Raw genomic sequence first — 18666 nt, 5'->3', positions numbered from 1 at the left:
AGCAACACATACACATACACATGCCCATCGCTTGCTCCTTCTTGGCTGCAGAAAAAGTTGGCTGAAATGAAAAACAAAAACATAAACACCAAATATACAGACGATGTATCCATAATTCCGGCTGAAATGGTAACATCTCGACGACATGCTGTCAACGCTTCGGCTCAGTATCAACACCCATCAATTCCAACCAGGCAAAATGTACCTGTACTGTAGCTCTGCCAGAAGGAAGGCCAATTGCGTCTTCCAGAATACAACGCTCGAACTCGACAAGACCCATGCGAAAATGCCTGAACATGCTGTGGAACACGGTCCATTCCACCCCTTTTCGTAGAGTGCCGTGCCTGACTTGGAAAATGCATCCACCATAACAAGGAGAAGGTGCTGGACCATGCCCGGAACAAACTTGACACATTGCTGCCATCACCACTCGATTCGCTAAGTCGAGAATATCGCAGGCTGCCACCAACTGCCCCGGTGAGCCTTCTTGTCGTCTCCCTTGACCTTCGGGGTCTCTGCGTCCGCGTCCTTTCCACTTGCACCTTCTTCGTTATTGATGTTGTCGTCGTTGTTGTTGGCATCGGAAGAAACAGGCTCCGGCACTGCTTGGCTGGAATCTATGCTTTCGCAACAATATTGATCAGTGGCAACTCCAAAGCAAAACATTCGCATGGTTTTGTCGTTGAGAAATGCATTATATTAAATCTGTATGGAGAGAATCACATACCTAATCCCTTGTCACCGTCGCTCCCGACTTCAGGTAATTGTGGTGCCGGACCTTCACTGCTCTCAGTCCCATCCTTGGCGGGAACGACCGGTGGTACAACAGGTGATGTTCCGCCCCCGGGCGAAAGTACGCTTTCTTCCTTGGCATCCTGAAACGCTGCTTCGCCCTCTTGGGAGGTGTCATTTTCCGATTCTTGGACGGTGGTGGCATTTGTTTCGGCAACAGCGGCAGCCACCGCCATCGCCGCCGCTGCCTCGGCTCTCTTCTTCTCGAGTTCCGCTGCTCTTGCTTGTTGACGTTCCCAGTTCTCCCTACGAGCGAGCTCATCTTTCAACTTCCTCCTTCTCTCAACTTCGTCCATACCGCCGGTCTTTTTCAGCTTTCCTTCTTCCACGAACTTCTCAACCTCGCGCTGGAATTCACCGACTTTGCGGCTCTCAAGCTCACGCTGTCGGACCTTTTCAGCACGTTCGATTGCTTCAAGTCGACTTTCATGATTAGGCTGAAGGGCTCGAACTTCATCCAGCATGCCGTTCTTCGCCTCGTGCGGATCAATATCTGTATCAAAAGCCAGATTTCTTGATGGCTGGCGGCCAGGTGCAGCCGTGTTCTGGAGATTCTGTTGCTTGGTAGCTTCCTCCACAAGTTTGAATACATTCGTAATATCTTCAAGATCGCCGTCAAGGTCATTCATCAACTCGTCTTGCTGAGTGAGATCGTCTCTCTCTGTCATCACCACCTGCAACTCTTGTTCCCATATCTTGGTCCAGATAGGCTTCTCTCGTTTCACAAAATCCTTGACCTTGGTTAATTGTTTGGCAGCAGCGCTGATCTCCTTGCTAATATCTTCAAGTTGACGTGGTAGAGGTCGGACTCCTCTCGTCACCACGTCCTTACGAAGTTCTTCTACAAGATCGGACAAGTCATCAACACGGTTGACGAGAGCCTCCGAGTCATCGGATAATGTCTTCTTCCCTTGGTTGATGTGAGCTCGTCCGGCATCCCCTTTGTAGGAAGAATTCGCCGCTTCGGCCGCCGCTGACTTGACATTGGCAGCTTTTGACTTGATGTCATTCATGGCCGCAGTAAAATCCGATGACATGGTCGAGTATGTCTGTCGAAGCACAGCAATTTCCCTTCGTAGGTTCTGAATTTCCTGGATCGTAGAGGCCGATGCTCCCGGTGGCGGGGGAAAAGAGCCAGGGGTCAAGACTGGAGTCCGCGATGTAGAGGTCGGTACAGCAGACATTCGAGCCATTTCCTTCGAAGTCTCCAATTGTCGGTCTGAAAATCGCTGCATCAGGGTGCCCTGACCCTCCAATAAGGACCGTACGCCGTCAAGGCTTTTTTGAAGTCCTCCAAGCCCTTCATCGATATGTTTCTTAACCTCGTCGAGCTGCTCTACGTTCAAGACAAGTACACTTCGGTCTTTGACATCTGTGAGATCCTCCAGTTCATGTCTCACACCGGATACTGGATCTTGCACGTAGATTTCCGGAAGTTCCGAACCATCGTGTTGCGTATTCCAAGCAAATTTCTCGATGAATGCAAGTTGTAGTCGTGGAATTGTAAGCTCTTCATAACCATCCACCAGTACAAACTTCTTGATCTTGCTCCTGTACTGAAGGAACAGCGTCAATTCCTTGCTCTGGGGAGAGGAGGCCTCGAAAGGTGCCTGTTGTGCTTGCGTTGGAGTGATTTCGGCTGGTGGATCCTGCTGTACCGTTTCCGCACTACTCACCGGACCTTCCTCGAAAGATGACCTGTGCTCTGGTAGTGGAGGTGGCGCAGGCTGGGAATCGATAGAGGCGGTGTCTTGAAGTTCTTCCGGCGCAGGTTCCAAAGGCCCGTTGACAGTGGCACCAAGTGATAGAGAACTTGCGGTGTCTTGTCGAGCCGGCGGAGGCTTATGATATTCATCCGGAGTCTTGACGGTTGGGCTGTCAAAGCTGGGCTGCTCTTCAGGCGCTTTCATCTGAGGGACTGAGTCCAACGAGAGAACTGGGGCCTCTTCTCGCTCTTCCGATATACGTTGTGGTGCCCTGACCGTGCCACTCCTACTAGGCGAAACATCTCCTTGACGGACAGACCGCGACCTCGATTGCTGGTAAGAGCTTCGGGAGCGAACTGCCGTCAATGACTCTCGAGCTTCTTTCCCTCGGTTTGGGATTGGTGAGTTTTGAGCCGTAGGTATGACGGGCACTCCATTGGGAGATGCCCCCAGGTGCTTTTGGATTTGGTAAGCCGAGAATCTCCTTGAGGCTCGTCTTTCCAGATCTCCACCACGTTGTAGCCTGGTCAGAGCATCCGCCTGCTTTGGAGGCGGTGGCGGGGGATGAGGGAAGTTTATGTGAGGAGCTGGGCTAGTTTGTTCCACCTCCTGATAGGGGGCCGTCACCGGTAAGTTCTGCGCCGTGGTCGAGGACATGGTGGAAGTGGTGTCGGATTGCGGAATTTGCGACTGGACATCACGGCGGATTGGCTGTCTGTTGTTGGGAGATTTGGTACTCCAGGCGTGTTCAGGCGAAGCATTCGGGTCCTGTTGCGAAGCTGGCCCCCGCATGCTGGAAGTGGCACTGGAGACATCGTCCAGCATATGCGTTAATCCAGTTTCATTGCTTCCTGTCGTCGATACGCTAGCTTGCCGTACCTGACCGCCTGGAGGCCGTGGTTGGGGTGCAGCTGCGTTGTCCTTGGTGGCCCTTCCCCGTAACCTGCTTTGCTTTCTCTTGAGGCCATGCAGCAAGTTGATGATGATATCCCGTATCCGGGGGAGATAGTTGTCGAGGGCTTGAGGTGACGCTGGCTGGCTCAAAGTGTCCTCAAGTATACTTCGCAGGAGATCGGGAACAGGACCTAGGTCGGAGGTCTCGACGCCTATCGAGTTGAAAGCACGGCATGCCAAGTTGAACTCGTATCCCAATCGCACATAGACATCTGAGACCTCCTCTTCCTGTGCTTGGCCACGGGACCATTGTGTTAGAGTCTCGAGGAGTTGTTTCGTGGCGACGAGGAGATGGGTGACACTCTTCTCGATCTGGGAGATCTGCTTGTCGGGCTGGGGAGTCAGTTAAAGAAAACATTGATGGTTTGAGGTTCAACACACATTGGCACTACGTTGCGCCCGACCGGAGCCAGAGGAAGAGCGCACATGGGACCCTCCGGCATAGGGAGCATTCGTTGCTGGCGCCGATGCTTGCATTCTGCTGCGGAGGTATGTTGACTGCGCTGCAACTGTGACTTTGGCGATGATGCTGGGAGCACTGCCTGGATCTATCTATTCGAACAACGCAGCATCGAAGACGAAAGGCATTATTAAACGCAAGTAGTCATTTCCACCAAGAACATCACCATGATTGAGGGAGAATGAGGGCGCTCGTTGAATACAGAAGAAACTGGCCGTTTCCTGCGGCAGGAGAAGGGGAGTTTGTTCTGGACGCTTTTAGCGAAGCGAGGCAAGCGGCACTTTAGTTCGACTTGGTTCGGTGGAGGCCGTTTTTCGCTAAGTCAGACCGCGAACAGAACAACAATCGATCTTATTGTCGTACAATTGATCAACTGGAATCTTGGGCAGTGCCGGCTGTCATGTGTGAGTCCTGAGAGATAACTAAGCCACCGCTAACTATAGCGACTCGTTCAGGGCTCGAGCCATTTTGCCCGCTGTTTCATTCCCCACGGCGTATTAATACATAGCCGACGATGATCACCTGGACAAAACCTCATTCACGTCGACTGTTTGCCTTCGCATCAAGCATAATTTGATTTCTCGCTGGAATCACTTCTAAGCTGGAGCTAAGATGGTTCCTCTGTGCCATTGCGAAATGCTAGTCGCTACGGCCAAAGGAAACCCGATGGGTGTCTGATCTCAGGACACATGTGATAAATCCGTTGCACCATTGTCGAGGAGTCCTCGCGACTGGTACGGCCATCCCGATAATAACGAAGCCTGGGGAGTCGGACGCCGATGCATCTATCGAAGCTCTCCTCCAAGGCCAAACGCCTGGCGCCTTCGCTGAACTCAATGCCCACCACCCTGGTATACGCCACGATCGACCTTAGTTGGGACGTTTAGGTAAACTTTCATATTCCTTCAGTTTTCTTTGTACCACCTCCAGAGCATGCTTCTTGACTGTCTCCTTGTCATCTCTTACATCCACTGGGAGTACATCCCACTCCTCGTCCAACTCGGGCTCCTCCAAGGTCGCCATTTGACTGTGGACCATCCCCTCCTTCATGTAGTGGCCGACTCGAGCAGCCACTCTCTTTTGCAACGTCGTCTCGTCGACTTTGAGGTATACGAAATGGACCTGCACGGAAGGGTGCTCGTAGTTGGCCACTCTGATCACATCCCGGTACTTGTGCTTGAGGGCAGAGCAGGTGACAATCACGCCGTTGGAATGCTGCAATTGCTTGATAGCCTCGTTTCTAAGTGTTATCAACCAGTCCCATCGATCGGCGTCTGTCAGGGGGATGCCGGAGGCCATTTTCTGCTTGTTGGCTACGGGATGAAACTGTGAGGACATGTTAGCGACGCCACTGACTATGACAGAGTCCTAGCATACATCATCGCCCTCTACGTAGGGCAGGGACAATTCCTGAGCCAGATGTTGGGCGACGGTGGTCTTCCCGCAACCAGCAGGGCCGGTGATGATCCAAATATGCTCGATGTGCTCGTCGCCTTCGGCCGCCATTTCGCGGACAGAGACGTCTAGGGCGGCTTTGGTCGTGCTGGTCTGGTATCGGAAGGGTTGATGTCTCGGAATTCGTTCTGCGGACAACATGCTGGCGACGTTAGTGGCGGTATGGGGCTTGACCAATGATGTCACTTGTCATATAAGACCAGGCCGAAGTGCAAAGGCTACACAAAGGGGCGAAGATGACAGGCGTGGGTTCTATCAGGCTGAAGACAAAGGGAGTGTGTAGAGTCGAAAGGCGAAGTGCTCGAGGTAGCGGTAGCTGGAGCGGAGGGGGCCACGAGCGTGGTATATATAAGATGCACATACATATGGGCCCTTCTCACCGATAGAGGCGCCCCAGATACGAGTTCTGGTAGACCTGCAGCTGGGCTTGCCGAAGATTTGACGGTCGACCAGCAGGGAAGAATAGAATCATGGTCAACGGCAGCATCAACGCCGCGCTGTGAATTTCTCGATCCAGGGCAGGGCGACTGTTGCCCTGCAAACCCCACAGCCGTCACCACCGGGTAATTGTGCGATGGGCTGTTCGGTCCCAGTAAAGGCACAGGACACGGGGACACGGACGGGGACACGGGCGGAGGCGGACGCGCCAATCACCTCCAGTCACTGTAGCCAGGCACAGCGACGGCACAAGACTGCTGAATCTACGAGGACGGTGAATGGATGAAGCACAGGCGTCATGTCCAGATCCCAGAGCGGTGGATGAGGCGCCTCAACCCGCGGGGGAGGCACAAAGGACGCCTAAGCCAATACTGTTTATGGAGGCTCAGCAATAGCCGACGGACCCCGGAATCTCGCAGACGGGCCTGGTGAGCCCTCGGTGTGATCAATAACCCGAGAAGTAACGTCCCTCGTAGCCAGCTGAAACCAGGCGGAGTCGGTGATAGAGCTGGGATCAAAGTGATAGAAGTGGTTGCACCCGCACATCACAATAACCAATATATCATGAAGCCCTCACCATTCTCCATAGGGGCAGTTATAGGCACCTCTTAGGGGGCTTTAAGCTGATCTGGTGCCTAATAATTCTCTCTAGGCACCTGCGTAGACGGCCTCGCCAGCCTTTAAAGCGGCAAGTTTCTAGCTTCAATATCACCACCTGCGCCTGGCCGTTATGGAGGTGACTGCGGAAGACACCACCACCACCATACTGTAGAGACTCCCTTGGGATCATTACAAAGTTTTACATTCACCGCGGCGTTGTACTCGGGGCTGCATGACAGTTGTTCTTCTTGACTGAATTCCTCCCTTCCCTCGCCCGCTATCTGCCATGTCCTCCTTCTTCTTCTCCACGCCAGTCGACATTGACATCGTCCTTGACAATGCCGATGACCGCCAGACAGTCGATGTCAAGCTCGACAAGAACCGACGAGAAAAGGCGCCCCTATATCTCGATGGCGAGTCGGTCAAGGGTGCGGTGACAATCAGACCCAAGGATGGGAAGCGGTTAGAGCATACAGGCATCAAAGTCCAGTTCGTGGGTCTAATAGGTATGCCTGCTTTGAGTGATCGCAACAGCTACAACGCTGGTTAGAGAGCGCCCAGGCCTAATTTGCGGTGCACAGAGATGTTCTTCGATCGCGGAAACCACTACGAGTTCCTCTCTTTAGGCCAGGAGCTCGCAGCTCCGGGCGAACTGCAACATCCCCAGACTTTCCCCTTCAACTTCAAGAACGTCGAGAAGCAATATGAATCATACAATGGTATCAACGTCAAGCTTCGCTACTTTATCCGCGTGACTGTTTCCAGAAGAATGGCGGATGTGATACGAGAGAAAGACATTTGGGTATACACATACCGAATACCCCCCGAGACGAACAGCTCGATCAAGATGGATGTCGGCATCGAGGATTGCCTGCACATTGAGTTTGAGTATTCCAAGAGCAAATACCACCTAAAAGACGTCATCGTCGGCAGAATATACTTCTTGCTGGTCAGATTGAAGATCAAGCACATGGAGTTGTCCATCATTCGAAGAGAGACGACGGGAGTTGCTCCAAACCAGTACAACGAAAGCGAGACGTTGGTACGATTTGAGGTATGTAGGCCGCCTTCAATGTTGTAAGAGTCCATGAATGCTGACAGGAAGAAGATTATGGATGGGTCTCCATCACGAGGTACGCAGACAACTGCATCTTACCAGGCGCAGTGCTTTCTACGGGCTGAGGATGCCGCTCAACCTGATTCAATGTCAGCTTGTGATACTGACAAGGCGCACAGGAGAAACGATACCAATCCGCTTGTTCCTAGGTGGTTTCGATCTTACGCCAACGTTTCGAGACGTCAACAAGAAGTTCTCCACCAGATATTACTTGAGCCTGGTTTTGATTGATGAAGGTACGTCCCACCTCACCTGACTGTTGGGCATCAAACCTTGGTCCGGTCGACCTGCATGTGTTGCTATCGCCGTGCCATCTTGGGAATAAGTAGCTGCATGGGAATCCAAAGCAGAAGCCCCCACGCGCCCTTGGAGTCGGAATTGGATCGGCTATTGAACTGCCGCCCTTCGGCTTTTGCATCCGCCACCCGCCACTCCACGAGGCCACAGTCTCCCTTGCGCTGCGAAGAGACTTGGTACTGACTACTTGTCGTACAGATGCACGACGATACTTTAAGCAATCCGAAATTGTGCTTTATAGACAGGCACCCGAGCTCGCTCCCCAGTTAGCCCTGGACAACCCAACCATTGGTGGGAAACTACCCGACCCAGCGCCGCCGGTACCTGCTTGATTTGTTCCAAGATGGAAACTTTGTCTCTTTTCTCACCCTCAAGTCAACATTTCCAGTCCTGGAAGCTGGAGGGGCAAGTTACCTGGCATGGCACTTACTTGCGTCCTGGCATGGAATCGTTGAGTTCCTGTGCGCCAGCACGTGTTCGCGTGGACTGAGATACCAAGCGGGCCACCATTCACTACTGGCCCCGATAACTTCGTATCAGGCAGTCAAAGCTGTAGATACTTAAGCTAGCTGGAACCTCTCTTACCGTCGTTAATCCAGGGACAAGCTTGAACCTAAGCGTTCCAGCAAAGATGTACGGAGGTCAAGGTTTCCGCTCACAGCAGACCTAGCTGGCACTACTGTGAGCGGAATTTTCATAGTTCAAAACGATAACAGGAACCTCCATAACGTAATGAAGCGCAGCTCGGAAAGGGAGGGGGGGTAATGCGAACGAATGAATTCTCAGTCAGTCTACCTAAGGCTATCCATATTACCATATAACTTCTTTCTATACTTCTGTGCGTGGTATATTGCGATAACTTCTCGAAGAAGAAGAAGAAGAAGAAGAAGAAGAAGAAGAAGAAGAAGAAGAAGAAGAAGAAGAAGAAGAAGAAGGTCATGATGAAGAAGAAACCATCGCTCTCTATCTGTGAGTCAACAAATACCATGCTCTACTTACTGGAACCCCCATCCCGTGGCCACGCTTCTCTCCCACTGGTCCAGGGCCCGCTCAATCCCCTGCCCGGGTTCATCAGTCTGCCAGGCGCCTTCCTGCCCTTTGAGCCTCGGCAGCGCACGCCAGAAACGGTACACACGCAACATGAATGAGTATAGCAGGCGCATGTGCTCCTTTCCGTCTCCTGGTTCAGGGACGCTGCTGCTGCTGCTGCTACTGTCCGGCTGAGCTCGTCCCCCTCTCCCAGCGACTTCTCGCACCACTGCATTGTGACTGCGCAGCTCCACGAAATTGGCAAGCACGATCTCCAGCTCGGCTTGCTGGGCCAGAGGCGGCGGCGTGAGGCCTCTTAGTCGCTGGTCAGCCAGGAACGTTTTCAGCGGATGCACCACGCGGAGAAGCAGGTACGGACACGCCGCGCGCGAGAGCTTGCTGGAGTCGTCCCGAACATTATTGTCATCTTCATCTTCGCCATCGCCATCGACATCGTTACCATCATCGTGGCCAGGACGCTGCACAAGATCAAAGAGAGCGGCCATCGCGGTATAGCAGGTCTGTCGTCGCACGACGAATACAGGCTGATGCAGACTCCCTGGACGGATGACGAGCAGATCCTTCAGAGGTTCCGCGACGAGATCATCGGGGAAATCGCGGAACCATGGTTTCACCAGAAGTGACGCCTGAAACAGAGCGATCGCATATCCTCGACATGCGTCTTCCGGAATGTCGTCGTGCTTCAAGACTAACATCAGTGCTTTATGGAAGAGCTGGAAATGTTCGACGTCGAATTTTTCGTCCTCGAGGAGCGCCTCTTCCTTCTGCTTCGGAGGGGAACCGCCCAATCCTCCAGGACCCAGTATGCTCGCAGCGGTGGAAGATGTCGCATCAACTAAGCACTTCGCCTGTGGAATAAACCTTTGCCTTGATCCTTGCCTCAGGTGCTTCTGGAGGGCCTCCATCAACACGACGGCAGTGACGGTCGCCCTTCGCCAGAGTGGAGCCTGGTTATTCGTGGCTAGCTCCGTGTATTTGGTCTTGATCAGCGCAGAGAATATCTGAAAAGCTTCTTCCAGGGCCAAGGTGTGGATCAGGTTTTCGTCCTTGGCATGTTCGAGTGTCAGCATGTTGAATGCTTCCAAGCAAGCAGATGCAAATGCGATGAAAGTGGGCTTTTGTACAGCCTTGTGAATGGCCGACCTTTTGTGCTGAACGGCTACTTTGCCGGCATCAATCTTCAGGCTGAGCCGCACGAGGCGAAGTAAATATCGCGAATAACGTCCGACATCATCTTGTAGAAGCTCCTTCAAAATGCTCAGCGCCTCCAACGCCTCCTTTTGCTCTGGTTCTAGACTCTTAACGTCATTCGTGTATGGTGGGTGAGTGCACATCAAGACGGCCTTCTCTATCGCGTCCATTGCCAGAGCTGTGGTGTCATTCTGATTAAACTCGAACTTTGTTACAGCAGCATGGCTAGCTTTGTGGGCTTCGACAAATGTATGCATATGAGCAGATAACGCTGATTGATTTGGGACCTCATTACTCTGGATTTGCACGGGAGAGTGCATCGCCCATAATTTCAGGGCAGGCAGGACCGATTTCTCCTCAACTTTCTGGAGAGATCGAAGAGTACTCAGTAACCTGGAGAGATTCGAAAATACCAGCGAAGCAGCCTGTAGCGACTGCAGGCTCAAAGTAGCTTCGAGAACTTCTATCACTCGAAGCCAGGTAGCATCAAAGCTGGAATGTTGCATGATGACTGTCAGGTTGTCGCATATGAGCTGGACGCTACCATCCGTCAATTGGGAGGTCGAACTTAGCCATTCGGGTTGGGCTTGGACATCAGACGTATATTCTTCTATGCAGGCGTGCATAGCTTTCAAAGGGCCATGCACAAGAGCAATTGACCACGCCCCTGGGGTGAGTCTTTCGGCGGAGGCATCTATCATCTTCAATAGCACTCTGATTGCTGCATTACGAACATCTGACCGTGGGTCCTTGGATAGCTCAACTAGCTGAAGTAAGGTAAGACTCCAGAGAGCCGCCGACGTTGTACTGGGATCTTCGCTTTCCTCAAGAGTGGCATCCATTGCTGTCATGGTCTCAAGTTCGATGGTGTCAATGTTCGTCATGATATGCAGTGCAAGGCTCCAGAGTAATGTTGTGCTTGTTAGGGCGACATTCAGGTCGTCAAACTGTGAGCCGTATTTGCGGAGTAAATGAGATAGAGTTGACATCGAACTCGCTGAGAGCACATTCAAAAAGTCAGACGTAATCAGTTGAATCGACCTGAATGATGTCCGAAGGATTTGGGCAATTTGCTCGTCACTTTCTTCCTCCTCGAGCAGTGCTGCGCTGATCGCCAGACGACGACGGCTCGTCCTGGAAAATGTTATAGATAGGACTTTAAACGCTATGGGCCATCCGTTGTCAAATGAGTCACCATTATGGCTTAACATGCTTTCCAGCGCTTCAAGGAGCCTTTTATGGATCTCATTCTGGGCATCGTCAGAGGCATCAGACCCAAATGATTCAAGCTGGTCAAGCAAAGTTTGCAAGCATCTTAGTCTAGTGGTGTTGGCGTCCTCGGCATGCAGATGAGGGTTGTCCAGAAGTTTCATAGTCTCCATAGCAATTAGATCCAGTATGCCAGCCGCCTGAAGTCGGTGACTATCCGAAAGGTCAGTTGCCCGAATAACTCTTAAAAGTCGTTTTCCTATCAAATCCCATGAGCAGGACTCTTCAGATCTGGTTGAGAAGCGGTGAAGATTCACCCTCGATATCTCGCTAATCTTGTTGAGCACGAAGCCAATCTCTCGATCTAGGGTGCTCGACTTTGTCCACAGGGCGGAGGCTTTCCGCGAGAGACGACCAGGTGTAAGCCTCGTTGGGGTCGACGGAGGAGAGGGCATGGCCTTCTCTTCAATTAGGGGTGTCTCGCCGTCCATGTCACTTTGACCAAGAAGACGAAGGAATGACTTCACGAGAATGGAGAATGACTCTTGCGTGTAGCTCTTGGTGCTGTCTATCATTCTTTTGGTTGCAGCTTGTACAGAAGCAATTTCGCCTGTCAGGGTAGCTTGACCATCGCTACCTGAAGCGCCGATTTGCGGACTGCCAAATTGTGAGGCTGTCGACACTGCAGACGGTATTGCAATCAATGATTCAACTGTCTGCATGGTCTCGATCACAATATTCCAAGCAGGTTGTTCAAGTGTTGGTCCGAGGGCTATCCCGAGATTCAACAGGGCTCGAAGGCATAGTAGATGACGAACATTGAGAGGTTGAGCTTGGTTCTGCAAAGTAGGCGTGGGGGATAATTCAGCCAGAGATCTGGAGTCACTGTTGGTAACATCCTGATCAGACGGTCCCCCCCGGGTTGATGGCCTAGTGTACTGAGCATTTGAGATTAGGCTTGTTGAGTTTGCCGGAATCGAGGATTTGGCCAAGGTAGTGAGCAGTGCATCTCTCGGTGTCGAGAGCTCAAGCACGCCCGACACCTGAGCAAGTTTTTGGACAGATCTGATCAAGACATGGTAGAACTCGGAATCCAAAGCCGAGTTCAAAAAGGTCGAGCAAGTGGCAAGCGCAGCGGGCCAGCATGTCTCAATAATCGAAGCACATGTTTGAATTGCGGACAATTGTGGCTGTTGAGATAGACTCAAGGGGTTGATAAGTCGCTGGTACCTGCCAGCAGCAGGCGCAGGGCGGCTCTGTCTGCGCGGGCTTCCGTCTTCCACGCCGTCCCGAACAGCGCTATCCCGTGATATATCTTCTGTAGAGTCTCGCCGTGTAGATCGACTCGGAACACTGAGTGGCATCACAAACTTTGACAAGCCATCACATAGAGACGCAATGCAACCCAGCACAAGAGCATAGATGTAAGTGCTAGGAACCGCAGGAGGGCTCTGTTTGTCAGGCTGATGCAAAAGTGGGACACTTAGTACACTCCAATTCATGCTGATTCCAACTGCGCTTGAGTCTCCTGTAGAGACGGACGTGATGGCACCGCCCAGGCCCTGAGCTTCGATAGACGCTGCCTCTTCGCTTTCGGCGTCATTGGTCTGTTGTACGGGTATGGTCGATTGACGACCAAGTCCAATCAATGAAGGATCTTCGGCTGCAATCCGAACCAAGGCTGACATGAACGGCCCCACTAACTTTTCTTGTTTATCATCGTTGTCGAAAACATTGAAGGTATTTCTGAAAAGTGCAAAATCAGAGCAGATGCTGCGGAAGAACTCGAGACACAATGCTCGCTTCCAGACTGGGTTGCCTTCTTTCTCGAGGGCATTAAGAAGAGTCGGAAAGAGAGGTGTCAGATGCGATTGCATGTTCTCGGCAAAACTTTGCAAAATAAGTAGAATGAGCGATAATGCTTGGACAACCTGACCAAACGCATCTTTCCGTCCTATGATTCGGGAGAGACCGTTAACTAGATGGCTCCAGCAGTCCTGTAATTGACCCGAGAACAAGGTTAAAAATGCGCTGTGTACTGAGAATACAGTGTTGAGTGTGTCGAGGAGAAAAGTAGAAGGTAGGCTCTCGATTTTCAGAAATTGCGGCTGCTCTTGGTCAAGCAAGAGGCAGAGGTCGCGGAACAAGTGGACTGCATCACTCGAGCTAGCATCAGATGATTCTCGGCCTGATGCAGAGACTTCCTCAGTTCCATTGTCACGTGTAATGGCTTCATTCCTCCGGCAGGCTTGCTCAAATACAGTTGTGGTGAGTTGTTGGAACGTTGCAGCTGCTGTATAGCTTACAATGGCAGTCTTGCTGGACTGCAGAGCGGCGCAAATTTCCAACGTACGAGCCAGCAAGTCTCCTCTCAAGTCGTCCCCGTATAGTTGGAGGAGTGAAGGCAGCGTCTGCAGTATCTTGAGCTGCGGGTCATAGCCAGAATTGACTCCGTCATGGAAGGCATCAAGAACGTCGGGTAGCCTAGACCGAGGAACAGCCCTGCTTGCTGTCAACCTTTGTAGACAAACTGTCCCAATAGTTGCTAGTTTGGAGTTCTTGGTCTTGCATGCCAGGACAAACGGGTCGACAAAGTGCACTCGACGTAGGAGGTCGCCGGCCAGCTGCGTTTCTGAGGTGAAAGTGATGGCCTTGAGGTCGGCCAGCGACTGCTCGGCGGCAGTACGCACATCATTGCTTCTGCGCTTGGAATCCGATATCAAGTTGGTCAGTTCCGACAATAGAAATGCATGCGTCATCCCTGCCACTCCACTTCATGTTGGTGACACCAGCACCACAACGACTGTATCAGATGGTATGAGACATTGGTCAGTGAGCGTATGAGTGAGGAAAGGTAAGGATCGCGGTGCCTGGGAGTGCGTGGGCGAAGAGTTCCAGCTTGTAAAGGACAATAGTGTCCTGACGAGGCACTGGCTTGCCAAGGCTGCCGTCTAACTCAGGTAGTCAGCCACGACTCGCGAGGCTGCGGCTTTGCCCACTTCCTCATATTGTCACGCAGTTACTGCCCCTCCACTGTCCAGTTCCTTCTCCAACATCGCTATTCTATACCCCGTCCACCGTTCCAACATTAGCCGACTCTTGTGCTTCGGCCGGCCATTCTTTCTTACAGCATTGACTGACACGATCTTACGCAATGGGCGCCAAAGTACCACGCAACTTCCGACTGCTAGAAGAACTGGAGAAGGGCGAGAAAGGCCTCGGCGCAGGTGAGTCCTCGCTCAGCCGCCCGCAGCCGAGGACGACACCGAGCACTGACTGGGATGATAGAGGCATGCTCGTACGGTCTTGCCGACGGCGACGATCTGATGATGTCAAACTGGAATGGCACAATCCTCGGACCTCCTCACGTACGCAACATCAATGCCTCTACTTCTCCTCGTGCTCGAAACTGACGAGGGACTGTGAAGAGTGCCCATGAGAATCGAATCTACAGTGTCAACATCCATTGTGGAGAGCAGTACCCAGATGTGCCTCCCACGATCCAATTCGTCTCGAGGGTAAACTTACCCTGCGTGGACCAGAAGACCGGAAAGGTGCGGGCAAGGAAAGAGACGAGATGAGAGTGTCACCACGACTAACTCCAGGGACTCAAAACCAGGTCGATCCCTCAAAGCTACCATGTCTGGCGAACTGGAAGCGAGACTATACGATGGAAACTATCCTCATCGAATTAAGAAGGTACGTCGCGTGCAGATGAGGTCAGACTACAGCTGAGTACGCCTCCAGATATATGGCTCTTCCACAGCACAAAAAGCTCCCACAGCCACCCGAGGGAAGCACTTTCTAGAGAATGATTTTGCGGCATGATTGCGGAGTTTTGCTTTTGCAGACAAGCGATGATTGAGTGATGCTTCACGAATGCATGGTCCGGCGCTCGATTCTTGATGGTAGTTCGCAAACGAAGACATGGAATACTCGGCACTGCATACAGGCCTGAAACAGACCATGAAATTCTTTCCTTTCTACCGTCCATTTCTTCTTCCTCCTCTTGTGTGTATACTCGTTGCTAACACCTCGTAGAGGCTCTGGCCAGTGGGAAGCACGTGATCTATTTCGTAGGGCTTCGGCTAAGTTCCCCGTTCCTACTGACCGGGGCGTAGAAAGTATTGCGAACGACGGCGTTTCACTCTTCGACGGCGTTTCATGCCAACAGACCAGAAATGTGCGGATGCCGCGTCAATTTGCACCGAAACGGTCAGGAGTGCATCGTTTAGGATGCTTGTCATTGTACAGGGCACTCCTTAGAGAGTGCGGAAGGCTGTCTACAGCCTTGGGCCAGAAGGCAGCCCATGGGACCAAAGGCACACTGCGATCAATCGTGAGATACCGCTTCGATAAAGACCGCGACATCCTCTCCCCTCCACAAGTGGCCAACGGCATCACAGCCGGTTATTGCTTTTTGGACCTTCTCCGATCCTGCAATGCAGGCTCTTCGCAGTCTCTCGCCCGCTTCACGCAGACGCTCGAGTCCATGAGCATCCAGGCCCAGGACACGGCGACCCGACGAGCCAAGTTTGCTTCCCTCTGGAGACCACCTCCTCCGCACCACCGCCGTCGACTGGAACACTTGAAAAAGGTGAAGAACCCAGCCAACTACGCCCACGACCCTTCCGACCCGCGGATCTTCCACCACCCGGCGCCCCTGTCCTCGATCAAGTCGGGCGTGCGCAAGGTCCCCAACCTGATCGTCACCCAGGGGATCCCGGTGCTCAAGTATCCCGGCCCGCAACCGGTGCTGATCAACCGTGTCGTCAAGAACAAGATCAAATGGGGGATCAAAACGTTCAACCAGCACAAGCAGTTGGAGGACCAGAGGCACCTGGCCGAGTGCGAGGACGAGTGGGACGACATCGTGCAGACTCGGCACGGCGTGAAGAAGGGCGTCGAGGAGGCTGAAGAGGGGAAGTGGGTGCAGAGTATCCGCGACGCGGATGCGCACCTGGAAAAGCGGCTCGCGGAACAAATGAGGAGGAACACAGAGTTGAGCGGCAAGTTCCATGAAATCGTGGTCGCTGAGAGGGAACTGAAAGAGAAGGAGCGAAGAGAGGCAAAGCACCAACGACGCATGGCCAGGAAGAGAGCACTCGACGAAGACGCTGAAATGAAGACCACTCAAGAGGAACGTGAGCCTTCTACCGGTGACAATTGAACCGGCTGTGAACCGAAATAGGAGGCACATGAGCTGATACACTGCGTCTTACTTTTCAGATACCATGCCGCTGTGACGGTGTTTGCTTCACTACGTTATATTAACGACCACGGAACCCTTAGTGTACTGACATATCAAAAAGACGTTACTCTCATTTACTCTGCCTGTCTATCCCCTTGAGGTCGAGTCTATCCTGGGCTTTCTCTTGACCTTTGAGCTCTCAACCGAGCCGTGCTTTCCTGGACGCCCCAGCCGTGTTTAAGCAGATCTCCAACTTGTTCTAGACTCAGGCCCATAGTCTCAGGGTATATGTGCCAAATAGCGATATATCCCAACGCGCATATGAGAGCATAAGTTACAAAGGTCCACTGCGGAGTGAGAAGGTCCATCATTGGCAAGAAGGTCAAGCCCACGACGGTATTGCATCCCCAGTTAGTCGCGGTTGCCAGGCTCGATCCCAACGAGCGCACACTTAGCGGGAAGAGCTCCGATTGCTGCCACGGAATCGGGCCAAGGCCCATGGCGTAAGTCGACACGTAAAGAAGCATGGCGACCAGGATGCCGATCGCCGGCAAGGGTCCACCGTCCTTGGGACTCGTCTCAGAGGCGGGCTTGACTTCGTCCTGTCCCACCCCCGAGGAGGATAAAAAGGAGAAGGCGCCGGCGCAGAGTAAGAGGGACAGGATCATGACAGGAATCGTAGTCAGCAGAATCCGCCGCCTCCCGATCCTGTCGATCAGATTGAACGCGGCGATTGTGAAGACAAAATTCGTCCCCGCGACGCTCAGCGACGTCAGTGTCGGGGACGAGAACCCGAGCCGCTGAAAGATGGTGGCGGAAAAGTACATGAGACTGTTGAATCCGCAGAGCTGCTGTAGTCCTTGTAGCGTGCACGTTATGGTGAGTGCTCTCGCGTGAGGCGGATGCAGGAGGAGGGAGTGTAACGTCGGCGGCACGCATGATCTGGAGTCGGTACTGCCGCTCTTGATCTGAAGGTGTGCCTCCTCCTCTTCGATCATCTCCTTCTTGATGGCCAGGATGATGTCGTCGACGAGCTGGTCCTCATCCGATGTCATCCCGCGGTACACCTCGGTGAGCACTGCGCGCGCCGCTCCCTCCTTTTGCGCCTTCGCCAGGAACCGTGGAGTCTCAGGCATGAACAACAGCATGGCCATTTGGGCAACAGCGGGTGCTGAGCCCAATCCGACCATCCAGCGCCAGCCTCCGGGCGTGGTCGAGAAAGCCCAACCGACCAGGTATGCGATGACTTGGCCCCCAGTGATGAACAACAGGGTTGTAGTCACCAGCCTGCCTCGCAAGTGACTCGGCGACAGCTCAGAAATATACAGAGGCACAATCAGACTCGCTCCGCCTATTGCCAGACCCACGATCGAACGGCCCAAAATCATGCCCCAGACTGAAGTCGTGAATGCCTGCCACAGGGCCCCGAGAGTGAAGAGCGCGTCTGCAACTAAAATAATGTTTTTCCTTCCAATTTTGTCTGCGAGCAATCCAGCGACTGGGCTAGCAACGAGGGCGAAGAAGCTGGTACACGAGGTGATGACACCTTTGTCGAGATTCGTGAGGGGCCGCGACGAGAGGTCGGTACCGATCGAGACGAGCGTGCTCGAGATCACTCCTGTGTCGTATCCAAATAACAACCCAGACACACAAGCAGCGACCGTCAGTGCCCATATGAAGGCATTGCCGGAGTGCTCTATCGTCGCCGCAGACACATGCGGTACGTCGTCTGTGCCGTCGCGCCGGTCGATGAGAGGCGCATTCATTTCCGTATCATCGTGGCCCGGCGTCATGTCTGATAGCTCCGCGGCCTCTCCTTCCCAGCCGCTTGCTTCGCTCCTGTCCCGATCATGATCTGGCATCAAGAAAGGGCCGACATCAGGGACAAAATGTCCGTGGTTAGCGTTGTGTGACCCAGAGGGAGCAAGAGGCCCGACAACCTCCGGCGCATCTTCGGATAATCCTAAATCCGCGAGCCTTGTCTGATAAAACAAGAAGAATTGATGATCGTCTGTCTAAACTTCTTGACCTTCACTATTATTTGACCTGTCTCACAGTACAGCAATGCGTCATTGGGTTTATGTGAGGGTGTGAGAAACGCGCTGAAGCACCGATCGAGCCACAGAATCCGCTATCTAACATCTGCCCACAGGAGTCACTCGAGACTAAAAGAGTTCCGCTTGGGCATCGACCGTGGATGAATTCG

At 52.8% G+C, this 18666-nt stretch overlaps 6 protein-coding genes across 6 annotated transcripts; 2 read left to right on the top strand and 4 right to left on the bottom strand.

Moving 5' to 3' along the window:
- Positions 1–438: 438 nt before the first annotated feature.
- On the bottom strand, positions 439–3929 carry PV08_08312 (uncharacterized protein; the record flags this gene model as incomplete). Its single annotated transcript, XM_016382638.1, has 3 exons — positions 439–617; positions 728–3785; positions 3834–3929. 3 exons carry the CDS (start codon positions 3927–3929, stop codon positions 439–441), a joined length of 3333 nt encoding a protein of 1110 aa, XP_016233341.1.
- An 853-nt stretch (positions 3930–4782) lies between these two features.
- On the bottom strand, positions 4783–5508 carry PV08_08311 (uncharacterized protein; the record flags this gene model as incomplete). Its single annotated transcript, XM_016382637.1, has 2 exons — positions 4783–5238; positions 5290–5508. The coding sequence occupies 2 exons, from the start codon at positions 5506–5508 to the stop codon at positions 4783–4785; spliced, it is 675 nt and encodes a 224-aa protein (XP_016233340.1).
- A 1183-nt stretch (positions 5509–6691) lies between these two features.
- On the top strand, positions 6692–8151 carry PV08_08310 (uncharacterized protein; the record flags this gene model as incomplete). The annotated part of the gene is made up of 5 exons (XM_016382636.1): positions 6692–6911; positions 6987–7459; positions 7514–7538; positions 7642–7758; positions 8018–8151. The coding sequence occupies 5 exons, from the start codon at positions 6692–6694 to the stop codon at positions 8149–8151; spliced, it is 969 nt and encodes a 322-aa protein (XP_016233339.1).
- Positions 8152–8814: 663 nt separating this feature from the next.
- PV08_08309 (uncharacterized protein) lies at positions 8815–14028 on the bottom strand (the record flags this gene model as incomplete). The annotated part of the gene is made up of 1 exon (XM_016382635.1): positions 8815–14028. One exon carries the CDS (start codon positions 14026–14028, stop codon positions 8815–8817), a length of 5214 nt encoding a protein of 1737 aa, XP_016233338.1.
- Positions 14029–14423: 395 nt separating this feature from the next.
- Positions 14424–16439, top strand: PV08_08308 (uncharacterized protein; the record flags this gene model as incomplete). The annotated part of the gene is made up of 5 exons (XM_016382634.1): positions 14424–14496; positions 14558–14637; positions 14698–14823; positions 14889–14968; positions 15311–16439. The coding sequence occupies 5 exons, from the start codon at positions 14424–14426 to the stop codon at positions 16437–16439; spliced, it is 1488 nt and encodes a 495-aa protein (XP_016233337.1).
- Positions 16440–16627: 188 nt separating this feature from the next.
- PV08_08307 (uncharacterized protein) lies at positions 16628–18253 on the bottom strand (the record flags this gene model as incomplete). Its single annotated transcript, XM_016382633.1, has 1 exon — positions 16628–18253. The coding sequence occupies one exon, from the start codon at positions 18251–18253 to the stop codon at positions 16628–16630; it is 1626 nt and encodes a 541-aa protein (XP_016233336.1).
- Positions 18254–18666: the final 413 nt, after the last annotated feature.

The sequence above is a fragment of the Exophiala spinifera genome (assembly GCF_000836115.1).
Source record: "Exophiala spinifera strain CBS 89968 unplaced genomic scaffold supercont1.6, whole genome shotgun sequence".
In the NCBI taxonomy this organism is placed as follows: domain Eukaryota; kingdom Fungi; phylum Ascomycota; class Eurotiomycetes; order Chaetothyriales; family Herpotrichiellaceae; genus Exophiala; species Exophiala spinifera.
Note: the sequence above shows the minus strand (reverse complement) of the source record. Positions and strands in the feature narration are given on the sequence as shown.